General features: G+C 30.5%; 2 protein-coding genes across 2 annotated transcripts in view; both read right to left on the minus strand.

Moving 5' to 3' along the window:
* The window catches only part of LOC111612543 (multiple epidermal growth factor-like domains protein 8), a 136763-nt gene that overhangs the window by 27454 nt on the left and 84827 nt on the right, over window positions 1-24482 (minus strand). Inside the window, exons 18-27 of the mRNA XM_023353773.1 lie at window positions 14379-14592; window positions 14120-14311; window positions 13788-13964; window positions 13540-13707; window positions 13075-13465; window positions 12701-12988; window positions 5332-5496; window positions 5044-5214; window positions 4349-4513; window positions 4057-4231 (exon numbers count right to left, since the gene is read on the minus strand). Of these exons, the coding sequence (XP_023209541.1) occupies window positions 4057-4231; window positions 4349-4513; window positions 5044-5214; window positions 5332-5496; window positions 12701-12988; window positions 13075-13465; window positions 13540-13707; window positions 13788-13964; window positions 14120-14311; window positions 14379-14592 (2106 nt within the window). The remainder of the gene's footprint in view (window positions 1-4056; window positions 4232-4348; window positions 4514-5043; window positions 5215-5331; window positions 5497-12700; window positions 12989-13074; window positions 13466-13539; window positions 13708-13787; window positions 13965-14119; window positions 14312-14378; window positions 14593-24482) is intronic.
* Window positions 22731-24470, minus strand: LOC111612544. Its single transcript, XM_023353774.1, has one exon. The coding sequence runs from the start codon at window positions 24124-24126 to the stop codon at window positions 23149-23151; it is 978 nt and encodes a 325-aa protein (XP_023209542.1). The 5' UTR covers window positions 24127-24470; the 3' UTR covers window positions 22731-23148.

Here is a 24482-nt window from a genome sequence, read left to right on the forward strand (position 1 = left end):
TGCTTATGCTGAATTTGAATGTAATAAAACTTTGCAAGCCAAATTTGCAAAACAAGAAAACCTTCCAACAACAACATTGGTGGGAATTCTGAAGAAAAAAGAAGAAATTAAGAAACTTTTTCTTGGGTCTTCACCAAGGCTGTCTTGAAAATGCCAGAGAAAGTCGCCATACAAAGATATTGAAGATGCTCTGGTATGTTGGCTAAGGCAAATTCGTTCATCGAATCTTCCTGTTTCAGAGCCGATATTGAAACAAAAAGCAATGGAAATTGCTGAGGTACTTGGAGTAGAAACCAACTTTAGTGCCAGTGAAGGATGGTCAGAGAGATGCATTGCATGTACTGCATAAAGCACTACTGTATTTTCCTAATTGTAGTTTTGTGGTTTTTTTCAACTTTGTTTTAGTCGTCATATTGGATAACTCGACACATTTCCACTTCCCCTTGAGGTGTCGACTTATGTGGACTCAACTGTATTATATTACTTAATTATTGTGACAATGGTATAACACAAAATAGATGTGCTTTATCATTACTGAGACAGGTAGCATATATGACTTGCCTGAATGGAACAAAAGTGTAACCTTGTGAAAAGTCTCAGTATTTAATTTTCCACATTTAACAACTTGAGTTTTTTCATTTCCAAATGGTATTTTCTTAATTCTAATAAGTGTCCTCCAATAGTCAAGTGGATAAAATCACTGAACATCAGTAGTTAGTTGGTTGTGGGTTTGGGCTTGGCCAATGGGCTGGCCACAGAGTTTTCTTTATGTTAGTAACATCCAGCTTCCCATAAAAGTCCCCATCAAAATGTGGGACTGCAACCTTTCATCACAATGTTCTCAATTCTTTTAATGGTGTCTTGCCCCTGTACATCACACTGTCCCTGTTAGCAATAGAGTTGTGCCAGTTATCTAACTAACTCTGTTAGGGGAAAATTTTGAATTGAAGTAACAGGTTTGTACCAGAAGTCATGTTACTTCTGGTACAAACCTGAAGAAACATATAGAAAGTAGGCAGGCCTGGTCTCCTGCCCTTAAGCTTTCCATATTTGATCTCGACTTTCATCTAACTCCTTTCTCAAGATTAAGGAAGGACAGACAGGTAGGTGGATCAGGATCTTCAGTTAAACTATAATATTGTGAAGAGTCCATTTTAAGATGTTCTTCCCCCACCCCATTTTAATTCACTGTTTTGTATAAAATGTCAGCCTTTCTGATAAACATAGTGAATGTTTTTACACCTTAGTTTTAATTAAGTTTTAAGGTTTTTATGTTTTACTACCTTTTTTTAGTCAAACTTTTTATACATTTTAACAAAAATATATTTATTTTTTCAGGTATACTGTCTTATTATTTTAATAAAATTTTACTACATTTATTTATTTACTTATATTTTTTAATGTATTTCAGTTTTACTTATTTTACTCCACAGTTTTAATAATTAGTTATTTCAGCTGTCACTATAATAATTTTTTGGCAATTATAATTTTAAAAAAATTTAATATATTCTGTAATTTATTACATAGTTTTTTTATCAATATATTTAATAAAGTAAGGACTGAAGAAGGGCATAAAGCCCAAAATGCATAGCCTTTCTAAATTATAGAAAACACACCTACTTTTTCCATCAAAAAGGAATATTCCTGTGTGATTTGTTCTCAACAGCAATTTTGTACTAATTCCAAAGAACATACATCTAATTGAGAGAACAGTAAACAATCAAGTACAGTAGTATCTCAGGATACGAAATTAATCCATTCTTAAACTGAGATTGTATCATGAAAATGTTGTAAGGTGAATCATTTTTCCCCATATGATTACATGTAAAACCAAATAATCCATTCCAACACAAAAAACACACTCAAATTAAAGCTAAGTAGTACATTGAAAAAAAAATAACTTTAGTAAGGAAAACACTGAAAAATGCATTTTGTAGTTGTAAGTGTATAAATAACCATAACAGAATAATAATTAATAAAAAAAAATGTAGTTTTATTTGCCCTTTACCTTTGAGGATAGACGATGGTGGAGGTGTAAATTGGTGGCAGAGGAGAGGGAGAAGGGAAATGATACTAAAATTTAACTTATGTAACATGATGTAACAATAACTTAAAAATAACTTAACACTAATTTTTTTCTCTTTTCTTATTTTTTTATTCACTGCTTTTTGCTTCTTTAATTCACTTCCACCAGCACTTTCACTGGATAGAGGTCATTTGGTAAAATATCTATCCAAAGAGTTTGGCTTTGCCTACTTTTTAAAATGTTTCTAAAATGACTCAGGCAAATGTTATTAAACTGAGCAGCAATACAGCCAGTGTGAACCTTTTTGGTTTTTAATAAAATCGGTCACTTTCTGATAATACCTCAAGATTTCCTTTATTGAGCGAGATCCTTCCACAATAAAGCAAACATGTGGAACAGAAGGAACAAATGATCATGGTGGTGGCGCTGGAAACTAATGTAATGTTGTACGGTAAGTTTTTGTTTGTACCATGGAGCAAAAATATGTTCGAATTTCATGCTGTATCCTGAAAATTTCGTATGATGAAGCATTTGTATCCTGAGGTACTACTGTACTAACATTTTTTCATTATGAAATTTGAAAATATCCAGATAACAAAATTTAACGAAAAAAAAAAAACAATTAAAGATCAAGAAACTAAGGAACCTAATAGCAGTTTTTAAAACTAAATATCAATTTTATCAGATAACTGAACAATGTAAAGTTCCAAGAAATTCTTAAAAAAAAAACTTCTTCTAATAAATACAGAAACACAAACTTTTGTAATGATGAAATTAATATTTTAAAGATACATAGAATTTTTAATTTATATTAATTTAGAAACATATAGAAAGCAGGTCAGGTCAGAAAAGAATCAGAATTCTCAAATCCTAAACACTGAATAAATACATTACTCAGTTTTATCATCTAACCTCTATAAGAGGCCATGTTCTAAATGCAAAACTATAACCATTAATATTACAATTAAACATTAATTAAAACATGCCAAGATGAAATTAATACATTACAAAATTAATGTAAAATGATTAAATGATTAGAAGTATCACAAAACTGTCTTCTTTTAAATTTTAACGTCCTTTTCACACTTCAGGAACAAACTGTCCTCACAATTAATGTTTAATTGTAAATTTATTTTATGATTGTGATGAAAACCTGGAAATATTTTTAACCATTTTTAAATATTGAGGTGGGGAAAGTAGCCTATAAAGGAAGGTCAACTCTGCCATAAGGACAGTTTGTTCCTGAACCATTAAAAGGACATTTTTGAACCATTAAAAGATTAAAAGTATGTTAAGATTTAAAAGAAGACACTTTCGTGATACTTCTATGCATTTAATTTTGTAATGCATTAATTTAATTTAATATTACACTTGCAAGTATTAAAATATTAATTATTGCAATTTTTATTAATTCATTTTGAAATAATTAATTGTTAATATAATTATTAACAATTAATCATTACTTCATATCTAATGGTTATAATAGTCAAATTATATGGAACATATACACAGACAAAAAGCATAAGAACAAATTAATTGTTAATTTTCATATATTGAAACTTCTGACTATCAAATTTATCAATAAATTTATTTCTGTTTAACTTAAAGTTAATTCCAGCAGTCTAAGTAATAACCAAATAAAAACTAAATGAGGGTTTTGTTATTCTCTATATATTAAAAATAATTTTTTTATTTCTAAAACCTTAAACAACATCAAAATTTTAATTGTCATTCTAATTATCTTTCAATGAAATTGTGATCACAAAGGAATATTAGTATTTGTCACTAATTTATTATACTTGTACTTTATTTCTTTCTGTTACATGTATTGAAACAGAATTTTGAGATGTGCTCTGAGAATCACTACATTTTATTATAAAACTGGAAATAACTGATAATATTTAATAAAAGTTGTAAAATTTGAAACCTTTAAGAATTACAGGGTTCAAACAATTTAAGCAACATAAAGAAATTATAAACATGAGAAAGTCAAAACTTTTATTACAGAAGTATGAAATTGTCAAACCTACCTACGGGTACAGCACCAACAGAGTCAATAATCAGCCACTTTTTTCTTTTGATATTATATTCGATTGTTTTTTCAAAAAAACCATAGTTGGGTGAAAAACCACCAATGAGAACAAGACTTTCATCATCCACCACTGTTAACGTCGAGCCTGCTAAAGCAGGAAGCTCTTTTGGTACCTAATGAATTTTGAATGTTTTATTTATTAAGCTTTGTACATTTAATTGAAAAAAAGCTTTATAGAATGAAATAATCATATAACTCTTTTAAACTCTAAATATGTGATTATAATTTACATTTAATTTTGTCCACATTTTTTCTAAAGTTGAAAATTTCCAAAAATCTCCGAGTACTTCTTCTTTGCCGATACCACCAAAAACATAAATATTTCTGTCTACGAGACTGGCGCAATGAAAACGACGTTCGGGAGGAGATCCTTCACTTTTTGGACTTTTCGTCACCTTAAAAAGAAATTGTATTAAAATTAAATGACATGCAATTTAACTGATTTACTTTTCCATTAATTTAACATATACATTGAAATTTGTCCGCTATTAGGAGATACATGTTGCAGCTATACTGTATTTTAATGCAGTCATCATATAATGAAGAATATGAAGAATTATGAAAACATCAAATTTGCATTAGGNTAAAATTTATTATTAACTTATCAAAATTTTAATTGTCATTCTAATTATCTTTCAATGAAATTGTGATCACAAAGGAATATTAGTATTTGTCACTAATTTATTATACTTGTACTTTATTTCTTTCTGTTACATGTATTGAAACAGAATTTTAAGATGTGCTCTGAGAATCATTACATTTTATTATAAAACTGGAAATAACTGATAATATTTAATAAAAGTTGTAAAATTTGAAACCTTTAAGAATTACAGGGTTCAAACAATTTAAGCAACATAAAGAAATTATAAACATGAGAAAGTCAAAACTTTTATTACAGAAGTATGAAATTGTCAAACCTACCTACGGGTACAGCACCAACAGAGTCAATAATCAGCCACTTTTTTCTTTTGATATTATATTCGATTGTTTTTTCAAAAAAACCATAGTTGGGTGAAAAACCACCAATGAGAACAAGACTTTCATCATCCACCACTGTTAACGTCGAGCCTGCTAAAGCAGGAAGCTCTTTTGGTACCTAATGAATTTTGAATGTTTTATTTATTAAGCTTTGTACATTTAATTGAAAAAAAGCTTTATAGAATGAAATAATCATATAACTCTTTTAAACTCTAAATATGTGATTATAACTTACATTTAATTTTGTCCACATTTTTTCTAAAGTTGAAAATTTCCAAAAATCTCCAAGTACTTCTTCTTTGCCGATACCACCAAAAACATAAATATTTCTGTCTACGAGACTGGCGCAATGAAAACGACGTTCGGGAGGAGATCCTTCACTTTTTGGACTTTTCGTCACCTTAAAAAGAAATTGTATTAAAATTAAATGACATGCAATTTAACTGATTTACTTTTCCATTAATTTAACATATACATTGAAATTTGTCCGCTATTAGGAGATACATGTTGCAGCTATACTGTATTTTAATGCAGTCATCATATAATGAAGAATATGAAGAATTATGAAAACATCAAATTTGCATTAGGAATGTGAATATAATGAAATGTATAAGTAGGATATAAATTTAAAATATACACATGGTATATTATTTATCTATAAACATCAACTCACAGCCCGAGTAGATAATAACAACACCAAACGATCGCCTAATTATCGGGCTGAAATTACTTAGTTCCAATCATTTAAAATAGCCATATTATAGCCCGATAATTAGGCGATCGTTTGGTGTTGTTATTATCTACTCGGGCTGTGAGTTGATGTTTATAGATAAATAATATACCATGTGTATATTTTAAATTTATATCCTACTTATACATTTCATTATATTCACATTCCTAATGCAAATTTGATGTTTTCATAATTCTTCATATTCTTCATTATATGATGACTGCATTAAAATACAGTATAGCTGCAACATGTATCTCCTAATAGCGGACAAATTTCAATGTATATGTTAAATTAATGGAAAAGTAAATCAGTTAAATTGCATGTCATTTAATTTTAATACAATTTCTTTTTAAGGTGACGAAAAGTCCAAAAAGTGAAGGATCTCCTCCCGAACGTCGTTTTCATTGCGCCAGTCTCGTAGACAGAAATATTTATGTTTTTGGTGGTATCGGCAAAGAAGAAGTACTTGGAGATTTTTGGAAATTTTCAACTTTAGAAAAAATGTGGACAAAATTAAATGTAAGTTATAATCACATATTTAGAGTTTAAAAGAGTTATATGATTATTTCATTCTATAAAGCTTTTTTTCAATTAAATGTACAAAGCTTAATAAATAAAACATTCAAAATTCATTAGGTACCAAAAGAGCTTCCTGCTTTAGCAGGCTCGACGTTAACAGTGGTGGATGATGAAAGTCTTGTTCTCATTGGTGGTTTTTCACCCAACTATGGTTTTTTTGAAAAAACAATCGAATATAATATCAAAAGAAAAAAGTGGCTGATTATTGACTCTGTTNGACCAGAATTAGTCCATTGAAGATTTATGTTATTTTTGTTTTTTATTTTATTTTAAATTTTTTATATTCTTCCGTTATTTTTTCTCTTGTAAATTTTTGATTTAAAAAATTTTTATGTTCTATTCATGGAACATTTACGTTCCATTTTTTCGACCTGAAGATGGCCTATTAACTAGGCTGAAAACGTTTGTTTTTTAAAATTATATTTATTTCTCGGCAAAAAAAGGTGTTTTGTTTCTCTTCACATTTACATCATCAGCCTGGCCCTCCAAAGAAGCCCACCCATCCATATTTAATCTAATTAGAAAATCTACAAGGTAGCCACAAGAAAAAAGCCATCAACTATAAAGAGGACAGTGCAATCCCAAACCTGTGGAAAAAAAATATATATATATATTAATTCAACAGAAACATCACATTCCATGCAAGATGCTACATACAACCTTTCCACAAATCAGAGACTATCAACTATCCTCCAAATCATTAAACTTGTTGGAAATGTAGTATTTGTATTTAGGCAGTCTTCATAAATTTCTCATCTGATATCTCCAAATCAATTTTCTTGCATCCTCGCCACACCTAATACATATGTTACTCTCAGCTGAAAAACTTTTTCCAGTCTTCTACAGTCTAATTTTTGTGCTATCTTGACCATTTTAAATGATTGTTTTTTTTGTTTCTTGGTCAGAAAGGGTTTTGTTTTGGCTTTGCAAATGAAAATTTCATGTCATTCAATCTATTTCTTACTGTTCTATCACAGATATTTGTTTTATTTTTATTTCATTCCATACTTAATTATTTGGAAGACATTTTTGATATTTTAAACACATTTTTTCAATGGGTGATCTTAAACTTTGCTAGACAAATACTTCTGACATGACTATTTGTCTCCTGTATCTTTATGCTTTTTCCTAGTGTAATTTACAGTTCCTAATGACACATCAACACACATTGCAACTTCTGTTTGGTTTTTTCCATCTTGTTGTAGCTTTATAATTTTTTTCCTCACATCATTAATAAAACAGTTGGATTGGGACAATTGTTTAAACAAAGACAAGTAAAATATCATATCACTGTTTTTTTAGAAAATGATGCAAACACATCACTTAAAGCTAATGGTTTCTTCCATTCAAATTAGAATGCTCAAATCTATAAATTTAAAAAGTTGTTCAAATACTTTTTCCAACATTTTGTATGTTCAAAACTTTTTCCCAATTCTGTTTATGTAAAAGTTATTTTTTGAAAAAATGGTTTGGTTTATTCATTTGAAATTAAAGAGATTAACGATAATAACCCAATGAACAAAATATATATTTTTGTTTTGAACATTACATTTTTATTTTCTTGTAAAATGAGCTCAAACTAAACAATTTTAGTTTCTTACATCATGTTCAAATACTTTTTGCTAGGGGTTGTATAAACAGAAAAAGTTGTAGGTGCAAGAATAAACTGTATTCAGCTAATCACACTTAAAATATATTACTTTCAATTATTATTATTATTTCTGTTATGTAGGCAGTACTCTACTTTCGTACAATTTGCTATTTCATACACATTTTGTACTTTTGATTTTTATCAATATATATTACAAAATATATATTACAAAATTATTCAGGTAATGATTCCCCCCTTCTCATGAACTATAAGTCATTATTCCCTCCCCAACACTAATCGCATCCATTTCTGATGTCACAGGTTCAGTCTTGAGCAGGAACATCTCAAGTTAGTGCTCATGTTGATAAGTTGTGTCTTGTCAGTTTATGTTAGAAAGTGTGCTATCACATTATAAACATTTTTGCTCTGGTGAAAAAGAAATCAAGGTCTTATAATCTCTATATAATCAAGAGTGTATATCTCATGTATGAAGGGCAATAGAAAAAGACACAGCATGTTACAGAGCTCTTTATAAAAAAACAAAAAGAGTACAATTCAGTTATCTCTTGGAAAATTTATAAAGAAAACACCAGATACTAATAAAAAAAAATAAATAAATATTTTGAAAACCCTTTTTGATGTTTTTTATATTGCTCCACTTTCATGCATTTCAACTTTCATACACATTTCAGGAACAAATTAGGTATGAAAGTAAAGGACTACCTTGTTTGTATACTGTTTAAAATAATTCAAATCATCATATTTAAATAAATATGACTGATATGATGGAAATGAATTTTGATTGCAGGGCATCAGTACACTATGGGCCATACTGTCAATATAATTCAGTCAAGTAAATTCTGTCCATAGTGAGTAACTATGCTTATCAGTAGTTTGCCAACATAGAAACAAATAACAATCTAAACTGTCCATAAATATCATATGGCTTCAGAAGATTTGAATAAATTCTTTTGAATTTATTTAAAAATTCAAAAGAATAAATTGCATGAATTTGAATAAATCCTTGTGTCAAGCCTCTTAACTTCTAGCTTAAATCTAAATCTCCACCTTATGCCACACAGTTCTATAATACTGGACTTATAAATGAAACTTTTCTCAAGATAACAGCCTGTTTGTAACAATCAAAAGTTCTTTTGATGTCTGTTGGAAATTGCCCCTCTGATCTCCTTTTGCAGTCTTTTCAGCATCAAATGTGATGTCACATTTCTAATGTCACTGCATGCTCATTTACACAATACTTGCTAAGAACTGTTTTACAATTCTCTCTTACCAACAACTTTCTCATATAATATTTGACAATATATTATTACTATTATGTTGATTAAATTACCCTTAAACATAATTTAATAACCATCGTTAATTCACCAAATCATAGATGACATTTTAGATTGGGTCTGATGACAAGTCACAGCAGGCAAAGGTAAACCTATCGGTTTTTAACAGAGATTAGTTTTGAATGGAGGGTGCAGATTTTTTCTCCCTTTTACAAAACAAATTTCCCAAATAAATTAAAAATAAAAGCAAACAAAATAAAAAGGCCCTAGAAAATAAAGTAACATTTGGGTTCAATTCCTCACATCTTTACATTAAAAGTTACTAAAATCTGTTTAGTTACCACAAGAAGCAGTTTGCAATTTTTACAATTTATAATGTAGTGCCAACATTTAGTGACTTGTGAAGTTAATGAAATCTACTCATACATAAATCAGATAGTAAACTATAATTCAAACTTCAGTAAAGCATTGAAAACAAACTGTTTAATGTTTAAACATTTCATAAGCTAAAATATTTACCAAGAACAAATACTCTAAATGTTTTTAATAATATGCATTTATATGCATTAAATATTTTGTTTGAAATTCATTGCAGAAATCCAGTAAACAAATTGCACTATTAGAGAAATAATATCTTATTAAATTTCATTTCATTATTTTAGCAATTTATACAAAGACAAGCTGTGCTTGCAGTTTCACCCGTGTGGAATTCAGTTTGTGACTATAACAGTATCAGTTAGATGATATCTTTTAATTTATATGAATGTTTTAGGAACGCATACGGGACAAAAGATATTCATTATTTTAAATGACAACAAATAGGCAAATGTTCAGCACAAGTTCAAACATGTGCACTGCATATCTCGCTGACCATGTGACTGCGCCGCATGCTTACCTATCTTGTATATGTACGCGTCTTGCCCCTCACCACCCACTGACACCAAAAATATAACGCTTATCTAGATGATATCTTTTAATTTATATGAATGTTTAACAGAATAATATACAGCCTATATCCACCCTGAAGTTCCATTCTAAACATTGGTGAAAGAATTTTTGAAATTGGATGAGTAGTTTCGGAGATTACCTCCTACATCCAAACTTACAAACTTTACCTCTTTATAATATTAGTATAGATTTATAACTATAATAAAAATAACTATAATACTGTAACAAAAAAGTTATTAGTTTCATTCAATAATCTTCATAAAACTAAAACTACAGTCAAACCTTCGGTTTCAAAAAATTTGGTTCACAAACAAAATTTTGAACTCAGTTTGCCCAGTTGCTGTACGATGACTTGGTGCCAAACAAGCTACTAGGCAAGAGCCAGCCACAGATGTTCAACTCACTATACTTCCTATATTAGAGAAAGTCAACAGTCCAACCAATCAATGCCAGACTACCGATTCAAAAGTCGGTGGTGCCAAAATTTGCCTCACATGTTTAGATGTCATAACACAAATCATCGACAACATTGCTATTTAAATTAAATTTCAATGCATATCAGGGAAAGTACTATTTGTTTTTTTGGTATGCATCAGTCAAATCTAAATCAAATCAATTAATAAAAACTGTGTTAATTGATATTCACATAATATAAATGGCATCCAAAAATTTGTATTTAAATATGCTTAAATTAAAGTAAATAACAAAAATTTATTAATATAATATTCATATTTAATATTTATTAATACCAGGTAACCAGTTAATTAAAACTAAAAATAAGAATTAAAACTCTTTACTCTGAAACTGAAACAAAAAATAAAATCAAAATTAATTAATTTAAGTTAAAATTGAAATCAAATCAATTGAAAAATAATATTTCAGAAAGTGTGGATAAAGTATGTGTTGTCCTGTCTTCATTGATTTGGTATATTTCATGCAGGCAGAGTTGAGTTTCTTTTTATAGCACTTTGTAAAGTCTTAGTTTTGGTTCAGTTGGCATTAACGGAACATTTTGCTCTTAATATATTATATAGAATATATATAAATAATATAATATTACATTGCATTTGTAGGCATTTTTATGCATAAAATATAGCTAAAAAGGCTAAAAAAAAAAGCTTTGTTTTGGGGTCGGGAATAGATTAATCCATTTTATATTGTTTCTTATGAGAAAATTTTTTTTGGTTTTAAAACAAATCAGTTATTTTAACAACTTTTAAGAATGAACTAATTTTGAAAACCAAGGTTTGACTGTATTTCCATTAGATAGAAGACATTTATATGAAATTTATTCAAGATTTAAACTTATCAAAGAACTTTCTTCCTTATATATAGCTTTTATATAATACATTTTCGTAAATTCTATAATTATTAAATATAATATTTATATAGACATTTGACCTGATTATTTGAATAAACTTTATTACACTAAAAAAATAAAAATCAAATTTACTTATTGTGATATTGTCACAATGCTGGGCTGCAAGCATTAATCATATTGTAATTTAAATTATCTTAAAGTTCAAGTCTATACCAAATTTATTGCTCTACAATAGAATTTATTTTTAACAAATTGCTCAGGCTGTTGAAAGTCATCCACTGTTCCAAGAATCCATTATATCCATATAAGAAATGCTTGTACTTTAATTACTCAGTCTCTTAACATCTCAATCCACAGAATATGTACTGTATGTTACAAGATCATACATACATTATGTCATACATGTGTACAACAAAGCTGATGGAACTGTATAGCATAAAAACAAAAAAGTACAGTACATATCCTAATCAGCACTTCCCTTGACTTCATAATTCGTTAAAAAAACTTGTTCATCTTGGTTTGTTTTGATGATGTTTTTCTGTCCATTGAGTACAACACCAGAAGTAGCTTTCTAGCAGTAATCAATATGCTATAGGAGGGCACTAACGTATGGCTGCAAAGTTAGCAATATGAACCGTGATAATTATGTGCTTATTTTGCTCTGCATCCAATGTATTTTCTTAAATTCAATACCCAAAAATATCCAAATATTAATTAAACATTAAAAAATGCAATGTTTACAGTAGATGGGGCTAGAAAAACATCAGGTTTTCCTGAGTCACAGATACACTAAAAGGAAGTAAAATTTTATTGACTTGACAGGACCTGGAAAAAATCTGCTGTTTCATGATGTTAAAACAAGATTCTACTGTATATAGTAAGGTAAAAATTCTGAATTGAAATCATGTGACTTCCAGTCCAGACTGGAAATTCATATAAATTAATCAGGGCCTCCGACTCCTACACGTGGTCTCAATTTTTATCTATCTAACTTTGTTCTTGAAATTAATGAAGGGTAGACAAATGGACAGATGAATGACAGTGGAAATTTATAAGTCTGCAATTTGAAAATTGCAGCCCAATAAAATTTCTTCTTAAAAAAATGCAAATACATAATATGTTCAAAAATTTTATAAATACCTTTATCCATATATTTGTTTGAGTATCATACACATATAAATCATTCAAATTCCCATAAATGGATGAATATCCTCCAAAAACCCAAACTAAATCAGATAATGAATATTCAGATTTTTTGCTAGCCAACAGTGTATGGCCCATCCGTGGCAATTCTTTGGACAATCTATATTCAGAAGGTCGTATCTTATCCGAATCAAATAAAGTAGACCAAAGTAGATGAGAGTGTTCGAGACGAACGGAGCAATCGGAACCACCATAACCATCTTTACACAGACAAGTTCCATATAACTAAAAAAAACCATTCAAAATTAATATTAACAGCAGAAATTATACGTTTTCTTATGCATTTTAAAATTAAAATTACTTTAACTCACCTGCTGACAGACACCATACCCAAATTGTGATGAGCATTTATTCTTACATATTTCTTTATTACAGGTCACTCCACTAAACCCATTTTTACATCGGCATCTCTCTCCATGGCAAGTTTTGTTTGAAAATTTACAAGAATGTCCACATTCCAATCTTTGATATGTTGCATTAAAACCGTGAGCTGGATTAGTTCGCTTGTAATATATAGTCATATGGCCCGATGTAGCAACTGTTACTATTGGTTTAGACAAATTAAGACTACAGTATGATCCCAAAAGTTTTCCATGGTAACGAGCCGAAATAAATTCGGGAAGACCGTCATATACATATAGATGATTTTGAGGGCATTTAATCTTCATATCAGCATGAATTGTTAATTGTATGTCAGCATTTCTGTAAATTTAAAAAAAAAAAAAGTTAATTATAAACAATAGGATAAATAATTCAATTTTAATAAAAATACTAACATTTCTGCATGTTTTCCAAAAGAATTTTTATCTAATTCTGGATGAACAGACAATATCCAAAGACAATGTGATGGATGAGTAACTCCCACTTGACTTCCTAATAATCCTTTCTGAATATCTGTAATGACAGCACGAGGCTGACATTCTAAGTAACAATGACCTCCATCCCTAAAAAGTGCATCAATTTGATCATTATGTTTTTTGAAGCTCTTTACAACACATCTTGAAAAATACATATAAAAATTCACCTTGTGTCTCCATAATATCCTGGTTTACACCGCTCACAATTGAAACCTTCTGTATTATCCTTACAATAGCACTGACCAGTAATACGATCACAATATCCAGCTGATTCGTCTGCATGATCATTACAATTACATTTCTTACATCCAACAGCAGTTGTTGCATTACCAAAACTTCCTGTCCTGAAATATAAATATAAAACTGTAATTTTTAATTTAACTAAATGAGTAACAACTTTTATTTTAATAAATGCATATACCTTGCTATACATTACATTTTATTTAAAAAATTATAATTTTTTTAAATTAAAATTTAATTTATACACTTTCCTACTTACTTGCACCTTTCACAGAATTGACCTTCAGTCCAATCCTGGCAATCGTCACATAAAGCCACACCTTTTGTGCAATTACTATGATTGTTACAACCACAATTAATACTACAGTCGTGACCCGTCCAACCTAATTTGCATATACAAACATAATCCGGAGCTTCGGAACAATATCCATTAATGCATTCTGATGAACATCTATAATTTGTTGTTTATTAAGGTAAAAGTAATAAAAATTTTATTGTAATAATGGTGAAAACCTTACGTTCTCATACAAGTAGAAATACCATCTCCTTTAAATCCGTGACTGCAAGTACATTTGTAAGAATCCGGGGTATTAGTACAAGTTGCATTTGGGTGACATTTATGCAAGCCTAGCCAGCATTCTTCTACATCAGGACAAGAACTATAAAACCAATCTGTAGATTCTGATGACAATACATTTGGATGAACTTGTGTTACTAATGCTTCACATTCTCCTGAAATAAAATTTTTAAATATTTATTCAAACAAAACAGTTAATTAACATTTCAAATCAAGTAATAAAAAATAATATCAGGTTTTTTTCAGAAATCCTAACATTTATTAAAATTCAGATTCAGAACTATATTATTTTAATATGTTAAATTAGCAAAATATTATCGTCATCATCAGATATAAAAGAATAACATAAAAAGAAGTAATATTTTGCTATTTTCATGCAGGTTCTTAGAAAAAATGAAAAAAATACAGCTGAAAAATTTTTAAATGATATATAATCTTAATTTTTTCTTATTTTAAGTTCTACAACAATCAATTGATCTTAGGTACTTGTCATATTTTTGTGTTGATGAAACTTGTTTTATAAGACAAAAAACTTTCAAAATTATCTAATATCAATAATTCAAAATAAAAACAGCAGGTTGAGATGACATTATATTATTATTATTATTATTTAAGAATATATGATGTAGACAAAAGCACTGAATCAGAATATGTGTTGCTTCTGCTAAGTAATAACTATACTCACCGGCCATGGTAGATTTCAGTCATACTTGGCTAGATTTGTCAACGCCCTAGCTCTAACTGCTCCCTCTGTGGTACTAGTGACAGCAATCTCAATTACATCTTCGACTGTCCCATGTTGGAACTGGAGAGGCACTATTTAAAGTCCACCATTGAAGCACACGGGTACAGCTGGCCTAGTGACTGCTACAGCTTCTTCAGCCACCAAGACTCTTACCTCACTTTTCTTGTGTTCATAAACAACTACTTTGATCGTACCACTGTCACTGTTTACATCTAACTGCCTCACATGCCTGCAGGCCATTCACCTACATCTGTCTTCTGCAATGTTGATGTCACATGCACCTAACCTGTAACCATGTCCTCAGTGCATTGTACCAATGTCCTTTACCCCTGTGTAAACTCGTGTATACTTATTTACTCTGTACAGAAACATCATTACTTTTCTCTATTATGTTGTGTTACTTTAATTACTTAATTCCTCTCGATATTGTACGTTAAATTTACACATCCACGTTTATTTGTATTTGCAATCTCTGTATTTCATGTACCAATATATCAAAACTTAATTCTGTATTTTACATTACACTTGTTTTTATTTTGCTTACATTACATTGTATATATTTGTATATAATTTTCTCTTTATTGTTATTATTATTATTATTATTATTAATATATATATTTTTTTGTTANTTTATTGTTATTATTCTTATTATTATTTTTTTTTTACTTTATATCATCTCACCTCACTCATGTATCCATGTACTTCTATGTATCTAGTACCATGTCTAACTGAGTTATACATTTGTGACATCCAGTATTTACTGTACTCCAGTAAGTTACAATAAAATATCTATCTATCTATCTAAGTAATAACTATATTCAACTGCACTGGTGTATAGATATACAATAGTAGGCAATTCATTGTTTTAGATGCCATATGTTTCCTAATCTTATGTACCATGTGTACTGGTTAATAATGTGGATTTTTTAATCAAAGAAAACACGATAATTTCAAAAAACAACATCAAAAGTACTTTATTCAAAGTAATGCCCATTGCTACCTACACATTCCTCCATCTTTCAGGTAATTTGTGGATACCATCCCAATAAAACTTTCTTGTTTTGAGGCAAACCATTCAGAGACCCATTTTTCCACTTCTTCATATGTTTTGAAGTGCTGCTCAGAAAGTGCATATGCCATCAATTGGAACAAGTGGAAATAAGAAGAAGCAAGGTCTGGTGAGTACAGCAGGTGGGTTAATACTTTCCAGGCAACATTGTTTGACATATCTTTAACTGGTTTCAAAGTGCGTGATAGTGCATTATCATGAAGCAAAATACTTTATATAAATATACATGGCAGTTGTAGGTGTATTTGCAAAATAGTTTGCCGTGTCTTCTGGCCTATTCTGGTCATTTTACAATCAAAACATGGTTTAAATTGATTATTTGTTGTTGGTAATGCTCAATATTAACAGTTTCACCTGGGTTTAGAAGCTCATAACACACCACACCTTCTTGATACCACCAAATGCAAAGCATTGTCTTCTTTCCAAAGTGATTTGGCCTTGCAGTCGATGTTGATGGTTGACCTGGATCAACCCATGATTTTGTGTATTTAGGATTCTCAAAATAAATCTACTTCTCATCATTAGTCACAATTCAATGCAAAAAAGACTTTCTTTTGTGCCATTGAAGCACTATTTTACTGATGAGTTTTTGGTTTTCCATTTGTCTTTTATTCAGTTGATGTGACACCCATTTTCCTTCTTTTAAAATCTTTTTCATTGCTTGTAAACAATCGGAAATTGTTTGCTGAGCAACGTTTAATCTTTCTGCAATTTGTTTTTGAGTTTAACATGCATCTTCATCCAATAATGCTTGTAACTGTTGGTCTTCAAAGTTGACCTGAACAATCATCATCTTTCACATAAAAATCACTAAGTTTAAATTGTTTAAACCAACGTTCACAAGTATCTTGAGATGGGGGATGTTTACCATAAGCTTCCTGAAATATACGATAACTTTCAGCAGCACTTTTCCTCAAAATAATGAATTAAAACTTCCCACAAATGCTCTTTTTTCAGAACAAAATTGACATATTTAAGCATAAAAACATCTATGATGTTCACTTTCAGAAAATTTGACATATAAAGTTTTAAAGCTTATTTTCGATTCAACAAAATGGCATACACATCAAATCAGATATATGTCAACATATCTGTGTTACCGCTAAAGCTCGAAAGCCATTAATGTGTACATTACCTAGCTAATCTCCAGATTAACTAGGGTGATCCATGAATGTGCGGAATTAAGAGTTTTCCGCATTTTACCTAGGTAATCTTCACATTAACGGCTTCTGTATCGTTAAAGTTCAAAAGTTTGTTTCTCTCATTTCCTTTCCCTACTCCTTCCCTCTCTCCCCCCACTTTTAATTTGGTTTTCGCTTGCGTCTTGTCATCGCCAGTTGTTTTTATTTCTCATAATTTGCATCAGCTGCCAGTGTGTCGCATAGCTAATTCTGTTTTCAAATTCATTTCTGCTTGTTAGCGCATGAATTTGTGACGGGATTTTTTTAATTAATTAAAGCAGATAAATTTAACTCCTAGTATGCAAGATAGCACCGAATTGGTGAGTAAAATGAAGAAAAGATTCTTTGCAAACCTCTTTGGCGAAGATTCAATGTGTTTTAATGACAAAACAAAAGTATGATTCCATAATTGAAGATGTAAAGCAAATAAAAGTTTCCAAGAAGAAAGAATCATCTCGAGATTATCGAATAATTCAAAGGTATGATGTGTTAACTGTACAAGGCTGTGAAAAACTCATTGAGCCGTTGTCAGATGTGCAAGAAAGTGTGAAAAAGTTTGTGCATGCCAAAGAATTGTTTGACATATTGTATTTGACTCATTTGTCAATTGGCCATAATGGAAGAGACAGAATGATCAAGCAATTAAAAACATTTCATAAAAACATAACCCAAGCCCAAATAAAAATGTTTTTGAATTTATGCGAACCTTGTCAACAAAAACAAAAAAGTGTGAAAAAAAGGCTTGTTGTAAAGCCGATTATATCATCGCAGATGGAAAGTTTAAGTTTCTTCTCATATACCAAGCTCACTTAACAAAATTTGTTGTATTAAAGCTGCTCACATCAAAACAGGTGGATGAAGTAGCCTATAACTTGCTTGATATTTTTCTCTTTTTTGTTACAAAATTCCCATCCGTTATCAGAATGCAAAATACTTGATTTTGCATTCTGATAACGAACGTGAATTTTGTAATAAAATCTTAGAATGTGTAACACAGTTGTGGCCAGAAATCAAAATGGTTAATGGCAAACCTATACACAGCCAAAGTCAAGGAAGTGTAGAATGAGCGAATCAAGACATTGAAAACATGCTAACTACTTGGATGACTGATAATCAAACTAATAAGTGGAGTGAGGGCATACAATTTGTATTCATGAAGAATCGTGCCTATCATTCTGCAATTAAAAGAAGTCCATAAGAAGCCATGTTCAGTTGTCCTGCAAAAGTGGGATTGTCTTCTTCTATTATACCACAAAGTGTATTACATTCGATAAATATTGAAGACCTTGAAAAATTAGATGATTCACAAGAGACTGTTATTATGGAATCACAGTCAAATCACACTCAAGATGACATTCCGTTATCCCCTACTTCTACAGAATCACCTATAGAAATACAAGAATTTATCGATAGTAATCTTAAACTGCCTTCTACACCATTGTTTGAGAAATATTCAGTTATGAAGAATATTCAGTTACCCTGCACCTCCAAGGAAACACCTCTGCAAGTTGAAGAAGTCATCACTGAGTTATCCTCAACTTCAGCAGAATTGCCATCACAGTTTCATGCAGAGCCTGTAAAGAGCACTATACAAGACATACTCTGTATTGTTTGCTCAAAAGCAGCATCAAGTGCTCACAAGTGTAAATCGTGTGATATGTTTGTTCTCGTAATTTGTGGTGAAGTAGATCCTAAAGAGGAAGGATATGGTAAGAATGTATTGTGCAACATCTGTAAAAAGAATATGGATCAGAAAATACAGCGTGATGAAGCCAAGAAATGTTTAGAAAAGTAAGCAAAGAAAATGTTAGCAGTTTCTAATGAAAAGCACCCAAATGTCAATGAAGGTGTCACTATGAGAATTAAAGTACCCAAAGAATACAGAGCGAAAACTGATGCATGCTCAATTTTAGCTGTGGTTCTTTGTAAAACAGAGGATGGCTTTTATAAACTTGATACTAAAACAGGTATTTTAAAACAATTGTATGCAAAATCTGAATTTAGTGTTTGCAAAGAGAGATTTTTAATGAAAGAAGATGTCCCTGCTGTAGCAATATCTTTACGTCAAACAGCAATAAAACAATCCCTTGGTACTGGGCAGGGTTTCAGAAAATGTGACTGCAAATCTAAATGTACTACAAATAGGTGTGCTTGTCGCTAAAACCAATTGCTATGTAATTCAAAGTATCACCAATCTTTAGATTGCACTAATAAGTAAGCACAATTTTATCATATGTTTTGCAAATTCATTTGCCTAATTGTAATAATATTTTAAACTGTTTGATTTTTGTATTACAGTTTTTTTAATTGATTGATGATTGATTCTATCAACTAAATATGTTGATTGTTTGATTGTATTAACTTGATTCTTTAGATATCAATAATTAAATAAATAACATTATGTTAATTTAAGCGTACAGAAACATTGCTGTTGTTCCAGCAAAGATCTTATTTTCACTTTACCCTGTGCTTAGTAGGTAATGTGCAGATTATCTAGATACTCTGCACATTACCTAGGTAATTTGAGAAATGGAATAATTTTTGCAGCTATAACGGATCACCCTAGTTAATATGGAGATTAGCTAGGTAATGTACATATTAACAGCTTTCAAGCTTTAGCAGTAACATCTGTAATGTCATCTATTGAACAAAATCCACATTATTAATTGGTACACCTGGTATATGGGAACATATCCTATGAAAGGATCTATGATTCTGTAATTCATTTCTGTCACAGAACGTGAGGCTTCTCTGCATAGCCTTGTGTGTGTAAGGCCATGCAGAGAAACCACATACAGTTTCACCACTCATTCTTTTCACAGTGTCCAGCTACAACCTCTTATAGTATTTTAATTAGACAAAAACATTTTAATTAATAGAATCCATCCAATAAACAAAGTGTTACTATAAATATACCTCACTAAACATATAATGCTTTACAGTTATTTTTGGAACATAACTCAAACATTTTCAGTTCACCTTAAAACCTTCTTCAGGTGGAGTTCTAGAAAAAATTTTTTCTGGTGTGATCAAAGTTTGATTTAGCCTCTGATGCATTCTAATTCTGAATGTTTCTATTTTCAAATTTACTTTTCACTTATTGTAGTTTGGTTGTAATGCCATTTTCACTGGCATATATAGCTAAGGCGGTAGTGCTTTTCTTCTTTTCAATATCTGTTTTGCGTTCATGGAGGCATTGTTCAAGCAATCTTCTTGTAGATATGATATAAAGAAGGTCTCTATTGAATCTGTTATCTCTGAGCGAAATTTTATATACTCCTGGTGTTCTTTTGATGTCCGGTCTTTCTCATTCCTTAGCATGTCAAATGTATCCAGCTTATGTCTGTAGACTATTTTTGCATTAATATAAGGCCAATTTCTCAATATACAGGGTTCCTACTCAAATTTTTGTTTTGAATTCCCTGACTTTCCCTGACCAACTTTGTCCAAATTCCCTGACCCTCACATTTCTTACAGTGTGGAATAGCGACATAATAAAACAGCTTTTACTGTGAACATTGAGTATATCTATCCCTCTTTATGCACAGTTGATATGCTTCAAAGACTGTCACATTAAAAAAATACAGTACATACATCCTGTAGAAAAATGTTTGATAGAATCCACAACTTCAATGTAATGAAAAAATAAGCAATTTACAAACAAAACATGAGCTTTTTATTTTATCATCATTTATCATTATTATTTGTATGTAAATCTAGTAAATACAAGGTAGTATAAAATCAACAAACAGTATTCTTTGATAAACAAATAGTACTGTACTATGTTTAAAATGAACTCTTGACTTAGAAACACATAATTCTAAAACTAATCTTTCAACAAAAAGAGTAACTTTTTTTAAACAACAACATAATTTTAACAAAAAGTTAAATTAAAAAATTTTTAAATAAAGCATTTTTCCTATGTAAAAAAATTGATGATTGTATATAAAGAGGAATAGGTGTAAGTTTATACTATAGCTTCTCTAACAAATGCATCTAATTTATTGTAAAATCTTTTTATTTTTTTACAAAATGGACAATCAAAATACAGAGAAACTTCTTAGTATTTAACAGTTAGTATTAATCCTCTTTTTTCAAAATACAGATAATTAGAAAATAAAAAATTAATTACAGTTCACAAAACACAAGAACTATTATATTAATGTAGTTTTAGCTTTTTCTCCTCAAGTGTATTTATTTTCATTTCAATCTCTTTTTCTTCCTTTTCGTGATCTTTTTTTAACATTTTCTTGTGTTGTTTTAAATCCTTAAGTTGTTGTGTAAGATTTCTTTTTTCTTCAGCCCTCAATGTCTGCTGCTTCTGAATATCTTTTTTCTGTTGCAGAGATACAATATATTGCTGTGTAGATCCTCTGACTGTTAACATTTTCTGATCTATATTTATTTGATCAATACCACCTGCAAAATGGATTCCCATCATAAATTATGCGTTGAGCAACTAAACTTGCAAAAAACCACTCTCAATGCTTGATTTTCCCATGTGAGAAAGAAAGAGAAATTTTGATAATAGACCATAGATCTTGCATTGCCTATCATCCTTCATAATTTCACAATAAAATGTGTCCAGACCATCATCATCACTCCTTTCAGATATGAAGTCCTCAAACTTTGTAGATAGGGTTTTATGGACACTTTATTGCAGAGTATATCATACTGTTCTTTTGCTTTGACAGCACATTTCTCATCAATCCTGTTTGTATCATGTAGAACCTCCAGTAAAACATTGAAATACAATTTTCCAACATTTGATTGCATTTTAATAATTTATCACAAAAGGTGTCAAAGTGCTGCTAAAAAATGTTGATTTTGTGAGAGACTGTTCATTAGTGATCTTAGATATATCTTCCACAACAGAAGCCATCTAATCTGCTCAAAGCCTTCACACATTTGTACTTGATAGATCTCTTCTCAATAATCTTTTATGTCATCACTTTCAGCACATTTCAACAATCTCTTAAAAAACACAGAATATCCTTGTTGCTTAATTTCAATTCTTTTAAAACCATTTTTGCTCCAAAACCAATATCCAAATTCTTCAGAGGTACCAAGTTTTCATTGGCATTTAAATCTATTTTTAGAAACTGCTTGTCAGTGACCCTGTCATTTTTCACAAACTTTCTCATCAGGTTCATTAATAATTGAACAACTGCTTTATAAAAATAGGGTGCAAGAGGTTTGTTGCTCTGAAATCTGGTGAGAAAGCTCTCAGTTTGTGTACATATTGACTGAAAAAATAAAAGTTTAAACTTTAATAAAGGGATCATTGAGTGCCTGTCTCAAGAATGTAGCTATATTGCTGTCTTTCAACTTTGTACTGTTGTTTATGTATGTCTTCACAGATTCAACAACTTCTGTTGCACGTTCTAAGCACTCTCCATTATCCAACCACCTTGTTGAACCAAACTTTTTGGAAAATAATCTGCTTCCACTTATAGTAATAAATTCAGCATGCCGAGTGGGTGAGTCTTTTAGCAAATAGTACAAATTCCATAGCAGTGGTAACAAATTCCAATCTTCTACTTTAAAACCAGCTTTTACAGCACCATGGACTCAGGGCCGCCGTAAGCGGGTGTGCAAGGCGTGCACCGCACGCGGGCGGCACGTCAAGGGGGCGGCAAAGAGCCTTTCTGGCAAGCTCAGCATAGGTAATCGTAGTTAAACAGGGGGCGGCATAATCGGTATTGCACACGGGCGTTCACACAGCTAGCGGCGCCCCTGCATGGACTACATGTAAACCACATGTTCCCATTCTCACAAATGATTTACTAACATTCTGTCTCTCCATGTGATCTTCTGATTTATTCAGAAAACTTATGTTTACATTTGGTCCGTCCATACAGATATGAAGAATTTTTGCAAGATCAAGACGAATGTCTGAAAGGCCATTGAGAAATGCAGAGAGATCATCTGCTATACTGTGATCCATAAAGACACTATTTAAATATCTGGTCATAACCTTATCTTTACTCTTGTCCCAGTATTTTATCACAAGATCCATTTGAGTTCTTTGAGCAACTTTGTTTAGTGATTTGTCAAAGGAGATAGTAATATTATTGCAACTTGTAACAGCATTAATCAATTTTTCTCTGAAATAATGGGCTATGCCATAATTTATTATATAGGAAGCTTTATCTGGACCCAATTGAAATTGTGTGGCTATAGGACTGTCAGGGAACATTTTTTTGAAAATGTTTTTAATATCAGAGCATGAATTGAGTGACATCTTTTTCTTTACAACTGCCAATGTCCAAGTTATCTCTGCTTTTATTACATCATCTTTTATCACAAAAGGTGTCAAAGTGCTGCTAAAAAATGTTGATTTTGTGAGAGACTGTTCATTAGTGATCTTAGATATATCTTCCACAACAGAAGCCATTTCACACACATTTTGTTGACTATTAGAAGAACCTAGATTAGAAATTAGAAGTTGGAGTAAAAACCTTATCAGTGAAGTTTGTTCCGACTTCAATCTTTTTATTTCAACATGACTAGAACTATTTGCATGTGATACTAATGCACGCTTTCCCATATTACTTAATGAGAAAACTTTACAACAAATGCAGCAAAATGCTTTTGTATCATCATCTTTTACAGTTCCTAACCAGGAATTGAATTCTGGATGAATAGCTGGATCCAGCCATTGGAGATTAAACCTCGTTTGTTTCCGTGCCATTATAATTTAAGAATGTAGAAAAACACAAACCTTGAATAATAATATTAAAAGACAGATGAACCAGATCAGATAGCAATGCGTAAGACGTTTTGTCACAACAGTACGTAAAATATTCAAACGATATCCAATCAGCAACTGATATACATTAATTAAAAGTAGTGTTGCCAACTCAAAATTCAAATTTACAGCTAGACATTTTAATAAAAATAACCAAATCATATTGTTTCCATTAGAATTGTTTGATTTTTTAAGCTAGATTGTTCATAAATCTACTAAATCTATAAAAAATAGCTGAATTGGCAACTCATTAAAAGAAAAAAAAAAGTTTCGTTGCCGCCATTTTGATTTCGGTTTCG

The sequence above is a fragment of the Centruroides sculpturatus genome, unplaced genomic scaffold, assembly GCF_000671375.1.
Source record: "Centruroides sculpturatus isolate CEXI.00-Female unplaced genomic scaffold, Cexi_2.0 scaffold1680, whole genome shotgun sequence".
Classification (NCBI taxonomy): Eukaryota; Metazoa; Arthropoda; class Arachnida; order Scorpiones; family Buthidae; genus Centruroides; species Centruroides sculpturatus.